The 26,330-nt window shown below is 30.4% G+C and overlaps 5 protein-coding genes across 5 annotated transcripts; 2 read left to right on the top strand and 3 right to left on the bottom strand.

Moving 5' to 3' along the window:
* Positions 1–3,305: 3,305 nt before the first annotated feature.
* On the bottom strand, positions 3,306–4,515 carry LOC116404514 (glycine-rich cell wall structural protein 1.8-like). The gene is made up of 2 exons (XM_031887034.1): positions 4,425–4,515; positions 3,306–4,343 (listed from the first exon to the last, which is right to left on the bottom strand). The coding sequence occupies exon 2, from the start codon at positions 4,197–4,199 to the stop codon at positions 3,306–3,308; it is 894 nt and encodes a 297-aa protein (XP_031742894.1). The 5' UTR covers positions 4,200–4,343; positions 4,425–4,515.
* Position 4,516: 1 nt separating this feature from the next.
* On the bottom strand, positions 4,517–4,930 carry LOC105436012 (chromatin target of PRMT1 protein). The gene has a single exon (XM_011660154.2). It carries the CDS (start codon positions 4,928–4,930, stop codon positions 4,517–4,519), a length of 414 nt encoding a protein of 137 aa, XP_011658456.2.
* Positions 4,931–6,836: 1,906 nt separating this feature from the next.
* Positions 6,837–10,901, bottom strand: LOC101206038 (hypothetical protein). The gene is made up of 7 exons (XM_004140061.3): positions 10,583–10,901; positions 10,045–10,144; positions 9,817–9,937; positions 9,578–9,699; positions 8,758–8,879; positions 8,511–8,670; positions 6,837–7,194 (listed from the first exon to the last, which is right to left on the bottom strand). Exons 1-7 carry the CDS (start codon positions 10,707–10,709, stop codon positions 7,080–7,082), a joined length of 867 nt encoding a protein of 288 aa, XP_004140109.1. The 5' UTR covers positions 10,710–10,901; the 3' UTR covers positions 6,837–7,079.
* Positions 10,902–18,174: 7,273 nt separating this feature from the next.
* On the top strand, positions 18,175–20,919 carry LOC116404693 (transcription factor bHLH160). Its single transcript, XM_031887971.1, has 4 exons — positions 18,175–18,257; positions 18,777–19,224; positions 19,948–20,334; positions 20,746–20,919. The coding sequence occupies exons 2-4, from the start codon at positions 18,793–18,795 to the stop codon at positions 20,821–20,823; spliced, it is 897 nt and encodes a 298-aa protein (XP_031743831.1). The 5' UTR covers positions 18,175–18,257; positions 18,777–18,792; the 3' UTR covers positions 20,824–20,919.
* Positions 20,920–22,522: 1,603 nt separating this feature from the next.
* Positions 22,523–25,696, top strand: LOC101216074 (dnaJ homolog subfamily B member 4). Its single transcript, XM_011659239.2, has 3 exons — positions 22,523–23,134; positions 23,358–23,932; positions 24,804–25,696. The coding sequence occupies exons 1-3, from the start codon at positions 22,979–22,981 to the stop codon at positions 25,249–25,251; spliced, it is 1,179 nt and encodes a 392-aa protein (XP_011657541.1). The 5' UTR covers positions 22,523–22,978; the 3' UTR covers positions 25,252–25,696.
* The last annotated feature ends 634 nt before the right edge of the window (positions 25,697–26,330 follow it).

The raw sequence follows: 26,330 nt of genomic DNA on the forward strand, positions 1-26,330 counted from the left end.
TTCATCTAAAGTTCTCAAAAATAGAATTTAAATCCATCAGTTTAGTCTACAAATTTTCAATAATAGTTATATTATAAGGTCTCTTATAAAGGAAATTATTAATTTTGAATAAAAGAAATGATTAGATGTTTAGTAGTGGCCAAAAACTGATTAGTTTTTAATAAAAAAGTTGATTAGATGTTTAGTGGCCAAGTTGGATTCAACGAAAATTACTGCTCTTTAATCTCTTTCATATCTCTCTTCTTTCTCTCTCCCCTTTCCTCACTCACTCAGGTCTCCCTTGTTCTCTCTCCCTTCACTCCATTGCTAAATTTGAACAGAAAAAAACTTCAGTTCTCTGTTATCTTTCATATTCTCTCCCTCTCTTACCATGGCTTAACTTCCAAGAAGTTTCTTCTCGCAAAAGATCAAGAGTTCAAAGCTTGATTCTTGTGGTGTTTCATCATCAATACAGAGGTCTCTGGTTATTATTCAAATGAAAGAAAATACTTGAGTGTCCAATTCAAAAGTGAATTATTATTATTGTGTAGAAGAAGAGCATGGATGTATCTAAGTATTTCTGATCTCCAACAAATGGTAAGTGAAGTAATAAATCTCTCGAATGGAGAGGGAGGAGAAAATAAGAGCTAGAGGGAGAGAGAGTGTGGGAGATGAAGAAAGAAGAAAGAACGTGAAAAAGAATAAAAAACATTCTTTTTCCCAATCAACTTGCCAAGTCTCTGGTCAATCTTTTGTTTAAATTTAATTAACTCTTTTTATAATAATACCTATCTAATGATTTAAATTTTATTTTCATCTTTAAATTTTGTATACATTCTATTAAAATTGCATGTCTTAGTTCATGAACTAAAAGAAAAAGAAAAAAAAAGAGATCATATTTTCATTATTGTCGTTAAAATGATAGGGTGATTTCTATAATTTTATTACTAGATCTAGTTGCCTAGTAAATCGTAGGTTATTAACAATAATTTTAGATTGTTAAATATGATAATCACCGTTAATAATCTAGGGTTTCAATGTTTGATGGTAAATTGATGTTTTATTGAATAACTCAATAAGTCACCGTCTTTTAGATTTTGATAGTTCACCATTTTGACATATTATTCTTCTACTTCACTTTCTCAACTTATATACTAAATGCAATTAATTTACATACAATTTGGTTTAGTGCTTCAAGTTTAAGATATTTTGTGATTTATCGTGGGAATATTTATTTTTTCTATTTTCTAGAGTTTATTTTATACGAAGAATGTTGTACTTATTTATTTTTATAGTTTATTATATACTTTGTTACAAATTTTCACTAATATGTGAGTTCTATTTTATTTTATTTTTATTCTACTGAGTATTGTTCTTCTGATTTGGTTTGAGTATTCAAATTGAAAAATAAATAAATAAAGGGTAGGGGTAGATTTATAGAATAAGAAATTAACAAGATTTCTTAGTTATTTATCAATTTAATTAATATGATGAATGTAGAGTTTAATTATCTAAATATATAACACACGTCATTTGAAAAAGTTGATGGAATACTAACCGCAAAAAAATCAAAATAAGTTATTTTCAAAAGTTTAGAGATCTAAAACAAATTTTTAATAATGTATAAGGATCAAAATAGAACGAATTTTTTTTAATCTTAAATTGATTGTTAAAAATGAGGGACTAAATTAGATGAATGTAAGATATAAGATATGAGAGAGACTAAATGCTATCTCTATTATTTAAAACTCAAAAGAACAATAGAGTATTATTTTAAATAGAGATTGTGAAAGTTCACGAAACAAACTAAAGAAGTTTGACTTATGAAACTATAAATGAACATTTTAAATGCTTATGAACTAAAATAAAAGAATTTTAAAAGTATAATAAATCGTTTAAAAGTATAAAAAAGAAAATAGATAAGTGATGATATGAAAAAGAAATGTGGAAGAGAAAATGAATAAATGGAAGAGAAGAGAAAAAAAAAAAAAAAGAGAAATGATGAATAGTATTTCAAAATAAATTTAAAAAGTATAAAAATATTTTACCAATTTGTAAATATTTTTTTTTGGTTTTGTTACATAAATTAACCTTTCCATAATGTAAATGCTATACATTAATGAGGTGAAAAATACATAATGTGAGATTTAATTAATACGCTTGAAAGTTGAATTTTAGAATTTGGTATGCATTACTCCATTTAATTTAATGAAAGTGGATCCATAACTGAATTTACCTTTTGTTAGTTTTTACAACAAAGAATAAATATATAATATTCCCACATGTGTTCAATCCTTTACAAATAAACATATATAATAAGGGAATTTAATGGAATTTAAAGGGGAAAACAATAAAATAATGATGATTGACTTTTTATTAAAATTTATGAATTGGGAATTTATTTCCTTAGAAAAGTATGTAATGAAGCCAATAATAAAAACATTAAAGGACAATTTGGAAAATGAGAATAATGGGGAAAGGGAAAGAATGTTGAGATCATCACATCACCATGCATGTGTATATAAATAGCTCAACACATTATAGTTGAAATCTCACTACTGACGGAAGCTTCATATGTGAATATGGCTTCCTACAAGACCTTACTTGTGTTTGGTCTATTACTATTATCTGTGAGTTTAAGTTGTTTGGGTATTGAGGGGAATAATGAAGCTTCCCTTGATGATCATATACCACAAACATCATCAATATCATCCAAACATCATCCCAAGAATTCACAATCTTTTTCTAATCTGCCTAAAAAGCTTTCAATAATCTTCCCTCCTATAACTCCTATTCGTTTCCCTCCTTTAACTTTCCCTCCTATAACTTTCCCTCCTATCCGTTTTCCTCCATTACCACCTATAGTACCTCTTCCACCAATTAGACTCCCTCCTTTTCCATTTCCTCTTCGTCCTCCTCCTCCACCTCCGTCACCACGTCCTCCTCCTCCTCCAACACCACGACCTCCCCCTCCTCCTCCTCCGTCACCAAGCCCTCCTCCTCCTCCGACACCACGACCTCCCCTCCTCCTCCGTCACCAAGCCCTCCTCCTCCTCCGACACCACGACCTCCCCCTCCTCCTCCTCCGTCACCACGTCCTCCTCCTCCTCCGACACCACGACCTCCCCCTCCTCCTCCTCCGTCACCACGCCCTCCTCCTCCTCCGACACCACGACCTCCCCTCCTCCTCCTCCGTCACCACGCCCTCCTCCTCCTCCAACACCACGACCTCCCCTCCTCCTCCTCCGTCACCACGTCCTCCTCCTCCTCCGTCACCACGCCCTCCTCCTCCTCCGACACTACGACCTCCCCCTCCTCCTCCTCCGTCACCACGTCCTCCTCCTCCTCCGACACCACGACCTCCCCTCCTCCTCCTCCGTCACCACGCCCTCCTCCTCCTCCGACACCACGACCTCCCCCTCCCCTCCTCCGTCACCACGCCCTCCTCCTCCTCCGACACCACGACCTCCCCTCCTCCTCCCTCCGTCACCACGCCCTCCTCCTCCTCCGACACCACGACCTCCCCCTCCCCCTCCTCCGTCACCACGCCCTCCTCCTCCTCCGACACCACGACCTCCCCCTCCTCCTCCTCCGTCACCACGCCCTCCTCCTCCTCCTCCCCCGTCACCACGTCCTCCTCCTCCACCAATTATTTCACCGACAACTTTACCTCCACGTCCTAGCATTGCACCAACACCAACACCTCGTCCAACTATTTCACCAATAGCATTACCACCCCGTCCAAATATCTCACCAATAGCTTTACCACCTCGTCCCATTGTTTCACCAAGAGTTTCACCCCCTCGTCCCAGTATTTCGCCCATAGCTCTACCACCTCGTCCAAATATCTCACCAATAGCTTTACCACCTCGTCCCATTGTTTCACCAAGAGTTTCACCCCCTCGTCCCAGTATTTCGCCCATAGCTCTACCACCCCGTCCAAATATCTCACCAATAGCTTTACCACCTCGTCCCATTGTTTCACCAAGAGTTTCACCCCCTCGTCCCAGTATTTCGCCCATAGCTCTACCACCCCGTCCAAATATCTCACCAATAGCTTTACCACCTCGTCCCATTGTTTCACCAAGAGTTTCACCCCCTCGTCCCAGTATTTCGCCCATAGCTCTACCACCCCGTCCAAATATCTCACCAATAGCTTTACCACCTCGTCCCATTGTTTCACCAAGAGTTTCACCCCCTCGTCCCAGTATTTCGCCCATAGCTCTACCACCCCCGTCCAAATATCTCACCAATAGCTTTACCACCTCGTCCCATTGTTTCACCAAGAGTTTCACCCCCTCGTCCCAGTATTTCGCCCATAGCTCTACCACCCCGTCCAAATATCTCACCAATAGCTTTACCACCTCGTCCCATTGTTTTCACCCCCTCGTCCCAGCCCATAGCTTTACCACCCCGTCCAAATATCTCACCAATAGCTTTACCACCTCGTCCCATTGTTTCACCAAGAGTTTCACCCCCTCGTCCCAGTATTTCGCCCATACCTCTACCACCCCGTCCAAATATCTCACCAATAGCTTTACCACCTCGTCCCATTGTTTTCACCAAGAGTTTCACCCCCTCGTCCCAGTATTTCGCCCATAGCTCTACCACCCCGTCCAAATATCTCACCAATAGCTTTACCACCTCGTCCCATTGTTTCACCAAGAGTTTCACCCCCTCGTCCCAGTATTTCGCCCATAGCTCTACCACCCCGTCCCAATATCTCACCAATAGCTTTACCACCTCGTCCCATTGTTTCACCAAGAGCTTCACCCCCTCGTCCTAATATTTCGCCTGTAGCTTTACCACCCCGTCCAAATATCTCACCAAGAGCTTCACCACCTCGCCCAATTGTTTCACCAAGAGCTTCACCCCCTCGTTCCAATATTTTGCCTGTAACTTTACCACCCCGTCCAAATATCTTACCATGAGCCCCATCACCTCGTCTCATTGTTTCATTTAGAACTTCACGCTCTCGTCCCTATATTTATCGTCCCTAGCTTTACCACCCCGTCCAAATATCTCACCAAAATCTTTACCACCTCGTTTCATTATTTCACCAAGAACTTCACCTCCTTGTCCCAATATTTCGTCCATCCTTGTCCCAAATTGCATGGATAGCTTCAACACTCCGTCCAGATATCTCACAAATTGGTTTGTTGGAACTCAAATGCACAATAAACTATAATTTCACGTTGAGTTTTTTTTGTTGTTGCTTTCAACTTTTCTATTTTAGCCTATCAAATAAGCTACTACAATGTCCGCCAATGTAACTTCTTGTCTTAATATATTTATAGTGAACTTTCTATGTGATATTTATTATAAAATGTCCTCCAGTTAAGTAACCAACTGTATATCTGGACAAAACTTGTTAGAATGTGTCAACAAATCATTTTCTTGTTTTCAATATTAAAATGGTAATACTCCAATACAATATAATATTAACATCTTCCAGTAATAGACTGTTGTATTCTATAACATTTTTACTTAGCATGCAGCGAAGTAAAGCAGGAATGGAAATATATATTAACTTGATTTTAAAAATATGTGTCAGTTTTCTTTGTATATTATTGAATTCAATCCCTAATAGATAACAAAAACCTTAATTTTGTAGACGAAGTTCGATAGTCTTCAGCTTTTAGTAAAAGAAGAAATGTATGTTGAAGAAAAAATACCTCCACGTTTGATGTGTTTTGACCATCTACTTTATCATTTCTACTGCTAGAACAAAAAAATTAGTACCTTCACCAATTACTTTAAACATTGTTTATTTAAAACATATTCCGAAAACATATATAGTGAATGTTCAAGTCATAAGCCATACATTGAAGAATTCCTAAACGCGTTATTGCAATGCAAATTTTAGGAGACAGATCATTTCCGGACAATACAGCCTCCTGCCAATGATATAAGAAATGAGTAAAAGTAGAATGCTGAAACATGTAATTAACAATTAGTTTTTAACTTTTAATAATTAACAAAAACGAATAAATGATTTTCTTTTATAAAAACATATTGATTAAATTTATTTTTTTCTTGGGATCAAATTAATTAAATCTCCAAACTCATTGATTTCCTCGTATCAAGAATCTATAAATATTGAACTTCCAAATATTTCTAGATTCATGGTAGGATTTTGTTTAAAGAAACTATACAATTTATTAGAAAATATTGATTAAAAAACCTTATGCAATCACGAAGAATATCTCACTATTTATAGACTAATTCAATATTACTCGAATAGTCATGTATCACTTCAAGTTGATATTAAATTATATAATTTATTAGAAAATATTGATTAAAAAACCTTATGCAATCACGAAGAATATCTCACTATTTATAGACTAATTCAATAGTACTCGAATAGTCATGTATCACTTCAAGTTGATATTAAAAAGAAAAAAGAAAACGTATTCATTCATAAAAAAATATGCAACTCATGAAATTGAAATGACTCAACCCTAAGCGAAGAGACGATCAACCTGTATTTCTTCCCATAGTAGAATATGTTGCTAATACAGCCTACAAGATAGCCTACTTGACATTGGTTTTCAAAAAACCAATTGATCTTTGTCATATCCAATTATAGTGACTTCTAGTTTAGGTAAAAAAATTATAGTGACTTCCAACTTAGTTAAATTTTATCGAAAGTAGTTGAATAATAAAGAAAATAGATTATTATAGTTGGTGGTTACTATAGTCTATTAATTATAATAAACTGTAATAGTTACCAGAGTTTATGAATTATGAAAGTAGTTGGTCATGCAAAGGTGACCGTTAGAGTATGTTGCCGGAGTTTCTTGTGCAAAGGTAGTCACAGGAGTTGGTCACTAGAGTTATGTGTTGGAGTTAAGGTATTCGAACAAAAGTTCAAAAGTATTTGATATAATTTAACCAAATAGATATCGATGAGTTAATGTATTCAAACAAAACTGTACTTAACTTTACACTCCATTGGTCACTGGAGGAAGCAAATTAGAATTTGAAGATAATTAAAAAGAGGTTACATTTGGGAGGTTGAGTTCTGTGTGATCTTTCTCAATGCAGCTATACAGTATAGAGCAATATTAACTAAGTTGAAATATATTCCAAATGTAAAACTATTGTGGTTCTAGGATAGGGACAGATGAGAAGGAACAAACTGACGCCTCTACCTTGTTTTTATCATCTCTAAACTTCATCAATGTCACCTTCCAAATCTTGTATAAACTCTGCCTGCAAGAGATCACAAAAGATGGGGTTCAAACAGGAGTTATGATGCAAAGATTTTAGTGAAATTGGTAAGAAAATACGTCATGATATATGTGTAAATGTTGAAATGAGAAGAGTATGGAGTATGTCAAAATAGATGATTTGTACAGTATGACTTTCAAGAAACTAGAATAAATGGGAGCAAGAATATGAAACTAGACTCGTACATCCATGTTTCTTCAAAAATTTTGAACTCAAAAATGAGATCTAGACTCGTACCTAAATTTTGGACATCTCTGAATTCACGTCTTTCAATGCTTAAAGCCAAATGCAAGGATTGGAATATGCAGCTATTCCAACAATTTCTTTTGAAAAGTAGAAACAAGAGCATACAGTATAAACTTTTTTTGGCTATGCTACCCCTTCAGACACGAGTATACCAAAAAGTATACAATGCTCCTGCTCTCCACTTTCTAAACCTATGGGAAATTCACATATTGAGTTAGGCAAGAGAAAGAGCCTCCATTTTGCCTAAAGAGAAGATAGACTGTAGCTATATGAAAGTAAAATGAATCTGTACCAAGTGAGAGAAAAAGGTATGTACAGAAAGCCATCAAAGATTTTCCTTCGTACTTAAAAGCACGGTTGGTTTTTGAGTCTATGTTGCCATTGAAAAGCTCTAACATAGTAAAACCATTTGATGCTCTGTTCTCTTTTGAATGAATGAACACATAAGGTGACAATGAGCACACTGTGAATCTCTTGAATGGCGGTGTACCATCCAAGAGTGATTAAGATCATAATACAAAAAGATCTCAAACGCAATAAGGAACTCTTATCATAAGAATGGAGCATTTATGTTTCCATTAGTCCGACCATAGGGGCAGAAAGGGGAATTCTTGATTGATTGTGGACTGAGAATCATACAATCAGTAACGGGAGAAGTGAGGTGGGGACTAGCAGAGAGGTTTATGTAGGAGTTTAGAGGATCTTTTGTGATATGGGCTTTTTGGCTGAAGGAAGGAAATATATTAGTAGTCCAGAAATTCTCAAATTCACCGGGGAGACATACGATTACTTTTTCCGTTCTTTATCTTTTCCCCAATTCCAGTATTCTTGAGACGTTGTGACATGGTTCATTTCTGTTCTTAGTTGGAATCATCAATATATCTAATCAGGGAGAACTTTCCCATGTTCTTCTATTTTCTTATTAGGTCTCATTTTAGTGTTGCAGATATACTTGAAGCATTCCCGCAAACATGCACTTTCAAAATAAATCATAGTTGCAACACATGGACAAATCAGAAAGATTAAAAGAATAGAGAAAAAGAAATAGTTACCTCTCTGGTTCAATTGTTCGCTTGGCAAGCATCAATGTTAAGAAGACAGGAACCATAGAAGCACATAAGTGCTTGAGTGTGTGGCCACTAACAATATGATATGTCCATTTATATATCAGCTTATCGCTAGCTTCTTCTACCTTTGCCAATAGATAAAATCCTGCAAGAAAAAAGATGTATCCAAGATCACATATTCCCGAAAACAAGACAGAAAATAGCAATTGAATACCTTAAATAAGCAACTGACCTGCAGCCCAAAGCCAGTATGTAGAATGAGTATACATAGGAGGTAACAAAATAGTCATTAATGGAATAGCAATACAAGGAACAAACTGGACAAGTGCATAGGGGCGTAGATCATCAAACCAGCTGCAAAAGAAATAGGTCAATCATGTACAACATAAAACCCGAATTTCACCAAGTTCATTCCATAATCAAACTGTTTCTAGCCATGTAAATGATGAGATAACCAGTTACACTTTAAAGTACAGAAGCATCATTTGAAATCTTTTCCCTACTTTGTTTTGACAATCCAAAAGTCACAGACGATTCAAAATTTTCAAAGGCCATACCGCTTATTCGTATTGTAAGACATATCAAGCAAGCTTAGTGATACATTACTTCCTAACAGGAATCGAGATCGAAAATATATATTGAGAATTAAAGAAAAAAACTACAAGATAGAATGGTACTTGGAACGCCTCTTGAGAATAATACTCAAGACCTAACCACTCATTTACTGCCTATCTTCCTTCACGCATCAACCTTCTATTTCTAACCATATTCTGTAACTGACCATTGGTAACTACCTAATTATCTAATCACCCTTATACCCCAACCACTTATTTGGGTAGCAGTTTGAACGAGATTTGCATAGTAATATAAATACTAATAAGGTATTATGTGGGCTTTGTCTTCACTGAGTTTATACAAAGTCAAACATATCGCACCTGAAACCACATTTGTTATATTACTCCAACAACTTTCAGAAAACCCAAATTTCCATCGATCCAATCTATAAGATAAAGTATCTGAGATATTAAGATAAACAATCTGGAAAAACTTACCACCAGTATAAAATGCTAACTATACCGACCAACAATAGAGGTATGATGGACAGTGTTCCCTTGTACTCGTCAATCCTTTCAATAATAAATATTGAAATAATCGAAGTGAATGCAATGGTCATCTACAATTTCCAAAAGAGTATATTAGTTAAAATAAACGTACTGTATGCATTACTGTTAGAATGGTTGAACGTGATGTATATAAAAGGCGGTACTCCAGAATGGGGGAGGTGACTCACGGGTAACCGATCCCAGACAAGGCGAGCATCATTTGGCTCAAGATGATAATAAGAGGAGCCAAAGGCTACAAGAGCCACGCCAATATAAAAGCAAGTCCAACCATAAAGCTCACCTCGCAAACTTTGGAAAAGATAATAAATTGAGAATTAATAACAATCACACAATAAATGATTAAGATCTAAAAATTGGGAAAGAAAATAAGAAAATGATATCAAAATAAAATGCACCTCAGCCTAAAATAATTCTCATGATAGCAAAGCACAAGCCCTATGAGACCGATAATCAAGAATGGAAAATTTGAAACCACGTTCAGTGTATTAGGTATACCTGAGAAAGGAAAAAGGACGAAAAGTTCAACCATCAGCGACCAAGTAACATCCAGAACACAAGAAACGACATACACACACAAACAACCAAACACAACGTTGAAAAAAAGTTGGAGAATAGAAGCCTCTAACACCAATTCCCGCAATAATAGCAGCAGAGCTTCGAGAAATTTAATCAGCTGAAAGCTGAAAGCTTTCGAATAAAAAATACAGAAGAAAAAAAACCCCAACACCAAGTACAAAAAAACGGGAAAGAAACCCCACAACTCTAAATGGGATCACTTAAAAAACTCATATTTCTCTACACAAGTGATATTGTAACGAAACTAGGATGAATTTTAATGTAGAAGCAGGTGAAGGAAAAATTGGAGAAGCAGAAGCATTGCAATAGGAGAGAAATAAAGAGATTAAAGCATAAAAGGGAGATGAGAAAAAGGACCGAAAAATTGGCGGTGATCAGCGAAATGGTGGTAGTCCTGGGACTGAGGGATGGAAGGGGTGACGATCATCAAAACAAGGAAGCATACAATTGATAGAAGCCAAGCGTAAATGGTGGATTTATTCATTTCGGTGGGAAGGGTTTTTGTGAAGTAATCTGATTCTTTTCGTCAACCACTGGCTGTCTCTCTTCGCTTCAGCTCCTCAATCGTATGTTTGGACTCCGGAGAAAGAAAGAAAGAAAGATCAAAGGTTTCGTCTCATCTACTACACGTGAATTCTATTTTGGATCAATGGCCTCAAAACGCATCCACTGCCTATATCTATTTAAACCAACATATAGAGAAAATAACTCAATCTAGTCAGAATTTTCACAAATGTAATTTATTTTCTTCATTACGTTTTCGTAAATATGTAAGAAAATTATGATCCTATAATAAAATTATTAATTATATATAATTTTCAAATTTATATTACACTAAATTAATTAGGTAAATGATAACATTTTTGGTCTATTATCGAAAAAATTAGTGATTAAACATAACATTATACCATTTTTGCATCACCTCTAAAGATTTTGAAAAAAAAAGTCGGACGCCGACAAGTTTTCTTTCATAAATCAATTTTGTCGTTATCAATAACGTTCTTCAATTTTGTTCGAAATTTTGTTTTATAGACAACTTTTGGTTAGTTGCTTCTTCAATTATACTTTTGCTTTCTTTAAATTACAATCAATTACTTTCGTTTTCCTTTTCTTCATCGTACTTTACCTAGATGATCCTTACACATATATACCACATCATATATACAATATGATATACGAAATTATGTACAATAAGCAGTTCAAATTTTTTCTTATTATCATCCAATAGAATTTGTGTTTAAATTATATGTTTATATGATAAATATTACTAAAACTGTAGTAAAATATATGATCACACATATACATGGTTATCCTTTATAAATGTATTTGATTTCTTTATAAATGTACTTTAATATATCTGTAATATATAATAGTTATGTTATGTGATTTAGTATATATACCTCATGTTACGTACAATAATATTTTATACATAATTCCTACAGATTTTGGGTTTAAATTATATGTTTATATAGTAAATATTACCAAAACAGTAGTAGACAACATGATCATACATACATAGTTTTTCTTAATAAATGCATTTGATTCCTTTATAAATGTATTTTAATATATAGTTCTGTTATGTTATTTAGTATATATATACCCCATATTATATATAATAGTACTTTATAATAAGTTTTTGTTACATATTTAAATGACAGTGTAAGTTAAATATACTCATAGTACCTTTTCGTTAAGCCGTAAAATGTATAACAATGCAAGAATTTTTTAAACTGTGAATCTCAATAAATCGTAGAATGTATCACATTCAAAACTACATGTTCGTTTGTTTGACTATTTAATCGAATATCTAAAACATAACTAATATACATTGGTAACCTCCAAATTTCTACCCACATCCTGTATAAAAAATTGTCTTTACTAGTCGTCGAAAGTTTTCTTCTTCACCGTCGAAATATCAATAAACCCTAGACATTCAAAACTACATTTTCATTTGTTTGCCTATTTAATCGAATATCTAAAATATATCTAATGTTTTATATGTTTTTAATATATACAATACTAACCTCGAAATTTCTACCTAGATTTTATCCGAGAAGTTTTGTATTTGCCGGTCGTTGAAATTTTTCTTTTTCACTGTCGAAATCTCAATAAACCCTAGAATGATTCACATTCAAAACTACATTTTTGTTTGATGACCTATTTAATTGAATATTAAAATATACATAATGTTTTATATATTGAATATATAAAATACTAACCTTGAAATATCTACCCAGATTCTGTCCAAGAAGTTTTCTATTTGTCGATCATCGAATGTCTTCTTCTTCACCTCCGAACCCTCTAAAAGTTATATGTTAAAATTGAAACCCACGTTGGAAGGAGTAGATGTTCGTTTTCGTAAAAGGAAAGCATTAAATGATTTTCCACTTTCTTTCCAAAACTGTATCCCACGATTTTTTCCTTTTAGATATTTGTTATTAATAAATTAAATAATAGAAGTTGGTATTAAAGTAATTTGGGCCATACATTTATGTAATATGGAGGTCTATTCAAGACATTTAGGAAATTTATTAGAAAATTAGGCTCTTCATGTACTATCATATAGTAATTTAGGCTATACAAACTAAAAGACCCCTGTTTAAACGAGAGATAACAGTGAAAATGGTAAAATATTAAATAATAAACTGCAAAATAGAAAAATCTCGAAAAGATTAAGATTTATGGCATGGGTGTAGACTTTTTTTTTAACCTTATTACACCCTGACAATTTATTTATTACATATATATATATAGTGAGTTTCGGAAAATCTTACCTAAATATGACATTTTCGAGTCGAATAAGATTGCACCAACATCCTTAAATATATGTTGGTAATTTATATCGGATTTTTTAAATTCTTAGGATTTAAATCAATTAATTAAAAATTTATTTATATGATTCATATGTTTAATAACGATTTGAATTCAAATTTGAGATAATACCCCTAAACTAATGGCAAAGATAAATTCAATCGATACAGATTCTTTTTAATAACAATTTTAATTTTAATTATATATCATTCCTAAAATAATCAACTTGAATTCAAATCTGATAGTATCCCTAAGATAATCGCAAACACAAATTAGTGACAACAATTTGAATTTAAAATTCAAATTGTTATAATTTAAAACTTAACTACTTATATTTCAAAATATTTATAAAAAAAATATTAAATAATACATAATACATATTTTTAATAACAACTTGAATTTGAATTTTTTATCATCTGAAATCGTGCTAATTACGATTATCCACTTTATTTTGGTTGATTTCTATTTTTAAAAAAATTAATTTTTACTTTTCGCGAATTGTATAGAATAATTATATTGAGACACTAATATTCATGTTTATTTTCAAATCCTAAATCGTAAATTCTCTAGAATTCAAATACGCAGTTTTTAGAAGTTACAAGTTATTGATGATAACAAACAGATTCAATTTGTTCCTAACAAAAATATATCCATCTCAATGATGACAGCATAACCTATTTCACGTAGTCAAAGTTACAAATACCTTGTAACTGGAGGAATATTTAATTAATTATTACATATTTCACGTCGTGTATGAATACAAATTATTTGTAAACAACATTCAGTTTCAGTAAATCTTAACTAAATATGATATTTTTTATTGCTTAAGAAATTTCACTAACATCTCCTAAAAGTATGACGGTAATTCCCAAATTTTCGGATTCTTAAGATTTAAATCAATTAATTAACAATATTCTATAATTCATAATAAATTTGTTTAATAACAATTTAAATTCAAAATTTAGATAATATCCCTAAAATAATGGCAAAGATAAATTCAATAGTTTTGGATTCTTTATATTTCGTACTAATTATCAAAACTTTATTAAATAACACTTAATACATATTTTATATAACAATGTAGGAAAGAAACTGAATTTTTCAATGGGTTGTTCGACACGTGAGTCTCCGATTAGAGGAGTTGGCAGTAAGAAAATCTCAAAGTCTCCAATCAAAGGGAACGAAGCTGGAAGCTCCGATAGTTTCTGCAACTGATGGAAGAATCTAATGCTAATTTTTGGATTTTGGTGGAAATTAGGATTTTGATAAGTATTAATTGTGTGTTGGGAGTTTGATTTAAATTATAAGGTATATGTGGTTTATTGAATAATTATATTTATGATTCAATTTTTTCAGTTACGTAGAGGCATTTAAGACATTATTCCAACAACTATTTTTTTCTTCATATTTTTCATTTTTGTTATTTTATCCATTTAAATAAAAATTTGTCGTTTATCCAAAGTAAACATTATATTTTGCTATTCACCTTCTCAACCCATTAGATTAAGAAGAATAGTCCAATTAATTTAAATTTAGGATAATTCACACACATACAGAGACGTTTTTTTAAATAGCAAAATAAATTAAAGTATTTTTAAAAATAGTAAAATAAATTAAAATATTTAAAATTATAGCAAAATTTTAGATTCTATCACACTAATAGACTCCTATGATTGTCATTCTATTAGTGGTATTGATAGACAATTATAAAAGTTTATTAGTGACTATCAATATCTATTATTAATATAATCTTCAAAAATTTGCTATATGTTATAACTATTTTGTCAAATTTACTCTTTTTTATAATTCTCCTATATATATATATTATAAATTTTCAACTTGAGTTGCACATTAGGAACTAGTTAATATATATTCTTTGCTAGAATGAATAAATAGTTTGTGGTAGTAAATTTAAAAAATAATAAAATTAAATACATATAATAAAACTTAAATGAGTACTTTTATATATAATGTTTTTTTTTTTTACATTTCCAATATTTGAATTTTTATAATATTTTCCTTCTCTATAATATTGTTGTACTTTTATCAAGTCATTTTTGTAGATTAATTTAAATTTTTGTTGTCCCAAAAAAATAGTATTACATTTTGTGTATTAGATAATTCTTTTTTTATAAATATAATTTCAAGTAATAAATGTACTGAGGAGACAAGGTAAAAAGAAAATAAATAGTTATTATTGATTTTATTTTATTTATATATTTATAAAATAATAAATCAATTTAACTTTTAGGTCGAATAAGTATTTTATTTTCTAAAAAACGTTTCATTGAGTAGTGTTGGATTTTTTTTTCTTATAATCATCTACCCATAAAAAAAGATATTTTTTAAAAATAACAAATTTTACAAAACATTTACGAGCTATAGCAAATTCTATCACTGATAGTAATTGATATGGTATAGTGATAGAAAACTATCATAGATAGAATCCAAAATTTTGATATAGTTAGTAAATATTTTAATTTATTTTACTATTTTAAAAAATATTCCTAAAAAATTTAATTAATAAAAACAATTTACGTCTAAAAACCAATGATAATAGTGAAGTTTAAGATTTTGACAAATGGATAAAATATATTGTTTTAAAATATTGATTCACCTCTCGACCAATTTTAAAGAAAAAATTGTCTTTTTTTTTTTTCGAGAAATGGGTAAATATAATTATGTAAAACAAATTAAAATATAAAATTACAAAATTTAAAGCTTTATTAGATTTGACTTCACAATTAAAATATAAAATTACCAAAATTAGATTATAGTTTTGAAAAACTGTTTAAATGTGTTTCATAATATATATCTGTAATTCATAAAACTAGTCGTACTTATACACTAAGATTTACATGAGGATACATTATTATTAATTCATTTGAAGAATATAATTTATCTTTAAAAAATTTGATTAAACGGTAATTTGGAGAAAGTTAAAGGTTAGCTTATAATTCCATATAATCTCATATAAAGTTCTTATGATTTGATAACGAAGATTTTCTATAATTTTATCAAACCAAACGGACTAAATTCTAAATATAAACTATAAAAACTAAATTATATCATTTTAAAACGGTAGAGACGAATTTGATAATTTAACTTAAAATTTTATATTAATTATTATATAACTTATAATATATGTTATATTAGTTTGAAAATGTTTTTATATGTATTTAATATATAATTTATTTCTTTTAAATGTAAAACTCGTATTCTTAATACAATAAAATCATAAAAAATCTATTTTTTTCAGAAACACAATTGAGATTGAACCTAAAATAAAATCTGGATTCTGTAGAAAGCATAGCATATAATTAATAAATTAATATTGGTGCATCGCAAATCAAAATGACATTGAAGGTCAAGATTCCTAAGAACGTGTGGAAAATGGAGGAAACAACTAACAATTAGATTGTACAATTTGTACTGCATGCATTCTCCCCTTCATCAACTTCTGTACTATATATCAACTTCCCTAACTCTATAGTACACATCTCATTTTTCATCACAATATTATTGTTTCTTTTCATTTCTTCTACTTTAATTAATCACGTCCTTAATACATAAACAATAATATTCCCCTAACTCAACACTAGCTATTAATTTGGACAGCTTTTTTTAAATATAATATAGTTTGATTGGGTTATTATATGGTGAGCCATTATTGTAGCTTGTGTGTTGTATTAGTTCCTAGATTATATAGAATTAAGATTATTTTAGAATGGATAGTAAACTGTAAATACAGCAACAAAATTCGAAAAGATAATTAATATTGTAATCAATGGTAGGTTTTGATAATTAAAAATATCACCTACTATTAGAATCGATGCTCCAAACATGTAGTTCAATAAACTTTAACATGTATTTTTATTCAATTTTTTTTTGTATATTTTTAAATTTGTAACGATTTAACATTTGAATATAATTTTATATATAATTTGCAATATGTTATACTCTAGTTTAATAGTTGTCGTTTAATATTTATTTCTCATTGTTTAAATTTGATTGAAATGAGCGCTTTTTAGTCCAATTGAAGAATGAACCACCAACACCAACATGTAAAATAGCAATATTTTTAATCCTATATATATATAAAAAAATTAAATTGATAAAAAGTTTATAGAGAGACAAAATAAGTTATATACCAAAGATGATATTTATAAATTTATAGTTTTAAATCCAACACTCACTACAAGAAATAACGATTACTATAAATAACAAAAAATGTTATAAAAACTTTTTATAGTCTTTTTTTTGAAGATCTCATTCATATTATAAAAACTTTTTGTATGATTATAATGGAAGAGTACGATAAGTGTATAGCTTATTAGTGTTAGTGTTGCTATGAAAACATGTACTTAAAAAGAAAATTAATAAAAAGTATCTAAGTAATTTAAATAATATTCAATTGATTTATTTATATAGTATCAAAATATATATATATATATATATATATATATATATATATATATATATATATAATAGTTTTGAGAAAAATTATGACTTTTATATCTATGAGTAGAAGCTATAAGATAACTTATAGTGAATTGCCATTAAAGAACAAATTTTCATTATGCATTCCCCACTATCTTTTTTCAATTTCCCTTCACTTTTGTTTATTTCATTCCACAACCCATTTTAGTTCAAATATGTTACATATTATTTTAGTCAATTTTAAAATCATTTACATAGAATTGATAAGTATAAGGTTACATGGAAAAAAAAAAGAGTAAACAATATATTATGTCACGTTATACTCTATACATTTTGCTACATATATGATTAAGAAACATGGATAAAGAGAGAATTAAAAATATTTTATTTTCAATTGCATAAGTGAAGAATCAAAACTTCCTTCTTTATATATAAGTTATTATTGACTAACTAAAAAGTAAGTCTACCATAAAATATAGCACACACAAAATCAAAACTGACATATTCATTAATTACCTAAAATAAAATATAAATCATATTATCTACTTTATTATTTTATTTAGTTAGTACCATTTAGTGAGTTGGTAATATATATAAATAACAATTTGTTTGAGTTTATCTTTTAAGGCCATAAAAAATTGACTTTATTTTAGAGTTTCTTTTTAAATTTTGTGTGTATTTGGATGTAAAGAGGAGATTATTCCTTACTAAACAACAAAATAGAATTTCATTTTGTTCATCTCTCTTCTTCCGATCAGAGAAGCTTAGAAAGAACACAGAGGTATGTCTTCAAATCATTATTAAACCCTATTCTCTAATTTCTTTTTCTCTTCTGTATTTCATTTTTTCTCTCCCAATTATTCATCAGTGTATGAAATGAGAGATCTAGAGAAGGCATATAAGAAATTGTCTCTAATTAATTTCATGGGAGTGTCAAGTTCTTTCTTCCATTCATAACCATCTCATTTTTGTTTTTTAATTTTTAAAATTTAAGTTTTATAAACATTTTTTTCATCTATTACTCTTTTTGTTTTGGTGACTATACTCTTGGGAACTTGTATGTTTAAAAAATTAACTTAAAATTTGGAAACGGAAAACAAAAAGTAAATTCTTCTAAAAGAAAAAAGAGTTTTGATAAAAAAATTCTTAAAAAATTAGGGTTTCAAAAGTGTTTACAAAGTAATTTTGAAATTAAAGATGAGAGAAAAGACACTCAAAATGCATCAAAATCTTACAACTATCAGAAATAATTCAAACAGTGTGAAGCAATTCTAAATGTGTTTTTGAAGGGATTTTGCAGGAAATATTTTTTGAGTATGTCATTGATACCATGGGAGGAACATATATTGATTGATGAAGACAATGGAATTGAAGAGAAAGAAAATCCATTAAGAAATTGGAGTAATAATAATGGGGAATTAGAAGAAATATTTATCGATATCCAATCATCAAAAAGTGGAGAAGAAGCATTATTATTACCAAATGAAATAATTGGATCACTTGTGGAAGATTCAACATTATTGGGTTTGGAGGAAAATGATCATAGTATTGATGGAGTTTTAGAGAGAGAAAATTCAAAATTATTTCCACCAACATCCATTAATGTTCATAATGAAGAACCCTCAAATTCAAATAAAGCAAATGCAAAGAAAGAAGAACACAATGCTAGAGAAAGACAAAGGAGGTTGAAACTCTCTCACTCCTATTTTTCACTTCGCTCTTTGCTTCCCAATGCTAGAAGATCAAAGGTTAGTATATATTTCACTTTTTTATTTTTATTGTTGTTGGTTTTTAAGATTTTTTTTTTTCTTTTATCCATAAATTTTAAACAATGTCTTATAGGTTTTTGAAGTTTTTAAAAACTATAAAATGTTCAATCTTATATATAGTCAAGGGACAACCTCGACAGAAAAGATCCTTATGAGAATCTAGTAAATAATTTGAAGTATGAATTCTTGATCATGAATACGTTCTAGAAGTGCTCAAACCCACCAAATTTACTTCAATTTCGATCCTTAGATAAAGATTACCTTAACATCAAACCTGTTGAGCTAAATAATATGTTTTTAGACCCAAATATTGCCATAAGATCGAAAAGCTCTCTGGACAAAAGAGATCAAAATTCATTCATTGTAAAAACTGTCCAAAGTTAAATATGATAAGGCAAAACCTTTTATATGGTTTCCAAGTGAAGCCCTAATGCCAAATGATCAATCATGCATGCCAAAATTACAAAATAACATCTCTACTTATAAATATTTCACAAAAGGAATAAAATTGAAAAACATAAAAGTTATGATCAATATATATAGATGAAAATATATGAACAATATATAGTTTGATATCCTAGGCACTTCAAATCAAAAAAGGGTTTGGAGTCACTACAACACATGAGGTTTAAGTGAGTTGAATACTAAATATTCTTCACAATAATTTGAAACCCTAATAATAATTTGAAGTTTTGTTTGCAGAAAAGATGGAGCGCAGGAACCATAATCGACAAAGTTGTAGACTACATTCCAACACTACAAAAAGAGATTGAAAATATGAACCAAAAGAAACAAAAATTGATAAAAGCAAAAAAAAATATGAGCAATAATAATGAAAGAGTATCAGTATCAGTTGAAGAAAATGAAGGGTTAGATCAATATTATAATAATATCAATCCAACTGTTTCAATCCATCAACTTTGCAAAGGAGAAGTCATAATCCAAATATGCATAAACCCAAGAAATAATAATAATAAGTTGTCAAATTTGATAGAAAAGGCAGAAGCAGAAGGCCTAAGGATCATTGGTGCTTCCACAGTTTCTGTTTCTCATGACCATCAGATTCTTACCTCCCATTTGCATATTCAGGTATTTGTACAATTATGTTCCTTTGGAAAAAAAAATACTTATGCTTTGTTTTCGTTTTCGTTTTCCATTATATTATATATTTATATATATATAGCCTTTGGGGTGAAATAATTTGTATTCTCAGTTAAAGTTATGCCAATTTGATGATATATAACAACAATTTCATTACTTTTTAAAAATTAGATTTAGGTTAAATTATAAGAAATGCATTAACTTTTCAAGTTTTGGAACCCCATAATCTTAATTTATTGATTATACAGTCTCAAATGCTGTTAATCATTAAAAATTCACGAGATTGAGGACATCCATCCAACAGAAAGAACCCTAACATTCTTGTTAAGAAAGATTTAAAAGAAGTGATGGGTTTCATTATTACACCTTGAATTGATGATGAATTGTATATTTGTGCAGATGATGGATAGGAGTTTACAAGAAGCTGCTGATTATGAATCAATGTTAAGAAAAAGGGTAATCTCTTGGCTATGTTGAGTCATATACATACATATATATACAAATACCACACTATATAGAAATCAAATTTAATCTCTTCAATTTGAGAATTCTATTTGATTATTTTGTTTTTAACCTTTAAAGTGTTTTCTACTATGTTTTTGTAGACTTATTCGAGATACATTAAAAAAAAAGAAAAACAGTTCACTCATTTCTCCATTTTCAAAGAAACGTATGGATTAATAAAGGAAGAAATTTATTTTAGGGAAGATTTTTTTTTAAAATTATTTAAAAATACAGTAAAATATCATATTCTATTACTTATCATAGATATGATAAATCAAAATGGATTACTATCTATAGATATTATGATACGGATAGTAGTTATAAAGTTTATCTCTGTCAAATAGATAAACAATAATATTTTACTATTATAAATATTTTGATTCATTTTGCTATATTTGAAAATAACTCATATAAAACAATACAAATATAAAATTTATCATGCAAAAAAGCATCAAGATAACCCCAAGATCAATCTTCTATCCGAACGGGGTCTCACATTTAGCTAATGATCATAATCATTAATATAATATGAACTTATTTTTTTTAATAAATTTATAATTAATTTATCCTTGATTAATTAGAATTTATTAAGTATTGTATTGATTAGTACTTCATAATTATATACATTCATCAAATTTACTCTATCAAACTATTCATTTTACAAATAATACTGGTAATTAATAGTTTAATTAATATTACTATTTGATTATTAAATAATTAATATTTATTATTTATCAATTGAATGTATTAAAATTTTATAGAGTTTCATGATTAATTTTATAAATAAAATACAAAACGATTTATTCTCATACTTATTTCCAGAATTATTATTCCTAGGTATCATTAATTTCGAGCAATGCTATTTCCATTCCAATTCTCTCACCCCAAACTATCAATGTCTATTAATTAAAGTTTGAGGAATGCTAAATCCATCAATTCTTTTCGAAAATAAAACAACAACAAATGGAATTCTTTCAATTTTAACTTCAATTTTCGTTGAATATCATTTTTAGTCACTAGCATTATCAATGTCTATTAATCACGATCAATTTGATTAAAGAGTGGAAGACGCTCAATTTAATTGCGATTGAAAATTATGTGGGAACACTACCATTACCGTCGTTACATATATAATATATTGTTATTGCTACTTAGGAGAATTATTTGAAAGTTAATAGGAGAATTACAAAAAAAGTATCACAATCATTATTACCATTACCAACTAACCCTATACCCTAAATAATAAAAATTAGAAGACATTATATATTAACTATCCGTGAAAAAAAAATGTAACCTAATTACGTTTGTGACGATTAATCCACAGGTTGGTAGATGTGACCAAATTTTAAATAACTAAGTAGCAAAATTTTAAATTTTATTTTAATATATATTTAATTATAGTTTGTTAGGACGGAATTATTTAAATAGCAATAATGAAAATTCTTGAAACATTCAAACAAAATTGAAATAATTGGGTAAGATTATTGTTTAATAGACCGATATCACTAATTTTTTTATATTCGTAATGTGCAAAAAAAATAGATGTTATGAGTTGTTTTTTTTTAAAATATGATTTCGTTATTTGATGTAATTTCTGTAGAATTAATGTTAGTTTTTTTTTTTTGAATATTTGAAAATTAAGCCTAATTTCTAAGCAAGTAAAAAAAAAAAAAAAAAAGTTTAGAGGTAAGAACATATAAATGGAGGTTTGGTTATTATGATTGGGAAACAATTAGGGAATTGTATAGTTAATAGTTAATAGTTAATAGTTAATAGAAGGTTGGGCAAGTCTGAAGGAGCTTTTGTTGTTGTCTACATTCTATATATAGATATCAATAAAAATACTTAAATTAAATCACAAATTAAACCTCTCACCAAAAACAGAAACCTTTCATTCTTCTCTTCCAATTTCACCTTCTCCTTCTTTCTCCTTCTCCTCCCATGGATCCATCCTCTCCCATCATAACTTCCTAACCAAAAACCTTCCTCCTAATGCCTCTGTTCTTCATAATTATTCATTTAAGTTGATCGTCATTCTCTCTTCCAAACACCAAATTCTTCCATCCCCATTTCTCTTTTGTTTTTCTTTTTGTTTTTGTTTTTGTTTTTTTCTTTCTCCTTTCTTGCCATGGCAGATCATTCAACAACACGTTCACACACAACAACAACGGATTTATACAGAATCCTTGGAATGCCAGTCAAAGATCTCTGCAAAGGATTCATGAAATGGCATCCTTCTGTGAAGAGCCCTAAGAGCTTAACGTCCATCAAAGAACCTAACAAGGTGCGTAATGTAATAACATATATAGTAATCAAAGATCCAGATTTCCTTAATACTGTATTAGAGGTTTTGTTCTTCTACCTCAATTTAATTACACAGACCATGCAATTTTTTCCAGATTAGAGATAAATCTTGCATTAATTAGAAATCGTATTACAGTGATCAAGAGAAGAAGAAAAATGCACATAGGGACTTACCAAATTATTGGAATGTGTTTGTCTTGTAGTCCAATGGTAAAAACGAGGCGTACATAATCAGCTCTCCGACCACGCCATTAGGCTCGAACCAGCATCAGAGCGTAGACGAGAGTTTCTTCGCAAACATATCGAGGACAATCTCCAGAAGCAGTAGCCGGAGAAGCAAGACGCCGACGCCAAGTCCGATATCATTGTCGAGAAATACGAGCCGTCGGAGCACGACGCCAAGCCCACGGTCGTTGTCGAGAAATACGAGCCGTAGGAGCACGACCCCGACCTCATTAATGAGAGATGAAAAACGAAGGAGCAATTCAGATTCTGAATTTCTAGGGGAACCAATATCGAGAAATTTCGGTAGAAGAACAGACGTACCGGAATCAAACGAAGAAGCCCTACGGCGGATTTCTTCAGAGGCTAGCTACATTGGATCGCTTTCGAGAAATACGAGCAGAAGAAGCCCTAAGAGTACTCCAATCATATACTCGCAATCGACGGCGCTGAAGAAACCACCTCCGGTAGAGAAGAAACTGGAATGCACGTTGGAAGAATTGTGCGAAGGATGCATTAAGAAGATTATGATCACAAGGGACGCCATTGTTAATGGGTTAGTTACTATTCTTCATTATCAAATATTTTGGATTTGAATTCTTCATAACACATTTTTGTTTTGTGTTTATTATACTAAACATTCTAACTATTTGGTTTCAAAATTTAGATTCTAACCTAATCATTTTGTTTTGATTCAAATCTTTTATGAATTGCAATACATTATGATAAACAATAATCTATAGATTTCAAAGGTTTTGTTATATAAAATAAATTTTCATTTATTAATAATGGAACAATAGTGTTTACAAAGTTCAAATCTTTTTAGTATTAAACTATAGTACAAAAATTTAAGTAAATTAAGGAAGACTATCACCTAATAATTAATTATAAGGTTTCCTTTATAGAAATAATAAAAAAAGAAAGGTTTCATTTGTAGAGATAATTAACAAAAGGGTTTAGATCACTTTTTCCATTTTTCTAAAAAAAAACCCCTATAAAAATATATTTAATTTGATGATATGAAATATGTTTTTAAATGATTTTAGATAGTTGTTTGGGTTTAACTATGAAGTGATTTTAAATATTTTTTTACATTTGTACACAACTTATTTAAACACTTAAAAAGTCAATCCAAACATATCTGTCTTAAGAATAACAAAAGTGATTTTGGCTATTCAAACTTGAAGAGCCACTAAATGGAGGTACTAAATTTCATTTTTTTTCCGCTTTTTTTATTGAAACATAAATAGTAACCATTTACTGTTCCTTTTCTTTTCTCCAAAACTTTCAAAAGTTTTGCATAGTTCATTTGTATATTTTATAACAATGCTTTGATCTATGTTTTCGAAAGAAAAAAAGAAGCAAAAAGTTATAATTATTAAAGGGTAGTAACCTAACTAGCATTTACACATGACAATGACAAACAGGATAATTGTACAAGAAGAGGAGTTGTTGAGAATAGAGGTAAAGCCAGGATGGAAAAAAGGAACAAAGATCACATTTGAAGGAAAAGGAGATGAGAAACCAGGTTTCCTCCCAGCCGACATAACGTTTTCGATCGATGAGAGAAGGCATCCGTTGTTCAGTCGAGACGGCGACGACTTAGACTTAGGAGTTGAGATTCCTTTAGTGAATGCACTAACCGGTTGTTCAATCACAGTACCTTTGTTAGGAGGTGAAAAAATGAGTCTCTCATTTGATAACATCATATATCCAGGCTTTCAAAAAGCTATCAAAGGCCAAGGGATGCCTAACCCAAAGCAACAAGGAATTAGAGGTGACCTTCGCATTCAATTCCTTGTCAATTTTCCCTCTCAGTTGACTCAACAACAAAGATCTGAAGCTGCTACCATCTTGCAAGATTGTTGTTCTTGATCTTTCCCTTTCAAACCGATAAACCGATCCATCTCCATGTTTTTGGAATAAGAGAGTTCATTCAAGGGGAATAATATTGGTGATCATTCTATGATCTCTCAAGAAATTCATTTCTTGGTTTATAATGGCACAAGAAAAAGCAGGTTGGTGATCAAAATGATGAAAATGAAAGCATTCACTTCAAAGGCTCTACTCCCATTGAAGTTCTTGTGATTGGAACTCTTGTATTGGTTGGTTGGTTGGGCAGAGAATAGAATGTTATGAAGTGATTTTAATTTTTATCCGTTTTTAAATTCAGTGAGAAAATGTTTTTAATCATTAAAATCAATTTTGAAAGTTTGGAAAATGTGTTATTAGAAGTAAACATTGAAGTTAAGATCACTCCAAAATATGAACCAAAAAAATCCAAGAATATCCAAAGGATGTTAGGCATTGTGAAGGCAAAGAAGTGTCTTTGTTTCCAATATTAAGAGCTAATACAAAGAGGACTACACACAGCTAGTGGTGGAACTTTTTAGTTTGAGAAATATAGTCACCCTGTTCATGTACCTTTGGATCCACAAATACAAGTGGGGAACCAAGAAATTACATTATTACTCTATATAATATTGCTCTTAGGATTTTATCGGGTTTTTTCAATCCAAATAAATAATCACCAAATAGAATATTTGAGAGAAAAAAACAAAATACTTATACGAAAGACTCTTTGAATGTTGGTTGTTTTTACCATACAAATATCAATCATATTTATAGGATTGTTTAAATTCATAACTTCATATTATAATTAAATACATGTGGCAATTAAATTCCTACTTAGTTTATCAACGTATTAATTCTAAATAAGTTTGTCAGTTCTTCCTCGATTAATATATAACTTTCAAATGTCTTAAACTTTGTGTGTGACTTATTTGAATAGAACATGTTTTAACTTTCAACATCCCGTTGAGCATGTTTTTTTGAAAACTCTAGGCATGATTCTCAACTTCTTAAGACTTAAACTTTGAGTGGCTTCATGAAATTATATGCAATTTGATATTGTCTACACATATTCAACTTGAACCTCTTTTCTTGAGATATAA

The sequence above is a fragment of the Cucumis sativus genome, chromosome 6, assembly GCF_000004075.3.
Source record: "Cucumis sativus cultivar 9930 chromosome 6, Cucumber_9930_V3, whole genome shotgun sequence".
NCBI classification, from domain to species: Eukaryota; Viridiplantae; Streptophyta; class Magnoliopsida; order Cucurbitales; family Cucurbitaceae; genus Cucumis; species Cucumis sativus.